This window comes from Puccinia triticina, chromosome 14A (assembly GCF_026914185.1).
Source record: "Puccinia triticina chromosome 14A, complete sequence".
Lineage (NCBI taxonomy): Eukaryota > Fungi > Basidiomycota > Pucciniomycetes > Pucciniales > Pucciniaceae > Puccinia > Puccinia triticina.
The window spans coordinates 2,925,935-2,926,849 of NC_070571.1; the positions used below are offsets into that span (position 1 = coordinate 2,925,935).

The 915-nt window shown below is 41.9% G+C and overlaps 1 protein-coding gene across 1 annotated transcript; it reads left to right on the forward strand.

Annotated features, from left to right (window-relative positions):
* Window positions 1-261: 261 nt before the first annotated feature.
* PtA15_14A285 (uncharacterized protein) lies at window positions 262-498 on the forward strand (the record flags this gene model as incomplete). The annotated part of the gene is made up of 1 exon (XM_053162984.1): window positions 262-498. The coding sequence occupies one exon, from the start codon at window positions 262-264 to the stop codon at window positions 496-498; it is 237 nt and encodes a 78-aa protein (XP_053026956.1).
* Between the last annotated feature and the right edge of the window lie 417 nt (window positions 499-915).

Below are 915 nucleotides of genomic sequence, written 5' to 3' on the forward strand. Positions count from 1 at the left end.
AGCATGATCAATTCACAACATCATCCTCCATCGGCTAAAGCGGCAACTGTTCTTGATGAGGGCAACTTTGTTACTGATTTTGACGACTTGGGTGCTAGCGACTCTGATGAAGAGTCAACTGACAACCTGGATCAAAAAAATGATAGTGGAGACCAATCGTCAGAGTCAAGTGGAGACAAATCATTGGACTCAAGCGGAGACGAATCATCGGAGTCAAGCGGAGATGAACCATCGGACTCCAATTCTTCGAGCTTCAAAGACATGAAGAACAAATCTGAAACTTTGTCTGCTTCCAAGATGGCAGCGATCTCGACTTCCAAACCCAACAACAAGTTTCCTGCGCATTCGGCTCGTGGACCAACCACCCTGAAACTGAGGCTCTCACAGCTTGTTCCGGACACATCATCCAACAAGCTCAAAGATCCAGCTGAAATCCCAAATTCACATCTTGAAGGTGCAACACAAAAGAGACGAAGCAAGAGATTTGCCAAGAATTAACAACTGGTGGTTCAATTTTTCTTAAAGTTTTATCTCTTTCTATTCATTTGCGCTTGCCATCCCCCATTGTAAATAGTTATTGCAGCTTGCAAAAATATATTTTGTGTTGCTAAAAATTGAATTTTGCAAGGTGATTTTTGCATGGTGTGTGTGAAATTGCAGCTGCAGAGGTGGGAATAGAGTTTCACACTGAAGATGTTTTACAAATTGGGACCTTGTGAATTTGGGGGCCTGTAAATTTGCACTTGGAGACCTGGAGGTTTAGTTTAACAGTGTTCTTTTTACAATGGAACCTTTTGCAATGGGGGAAATTTGGGTCGTATTTTGTAAAACTACACATAACCCCCCCCTATGTGTATTTTTACACTCCATTCAATTTACAGGGCCACGTACCCTGTAAAATGCACTTTGTAAAAT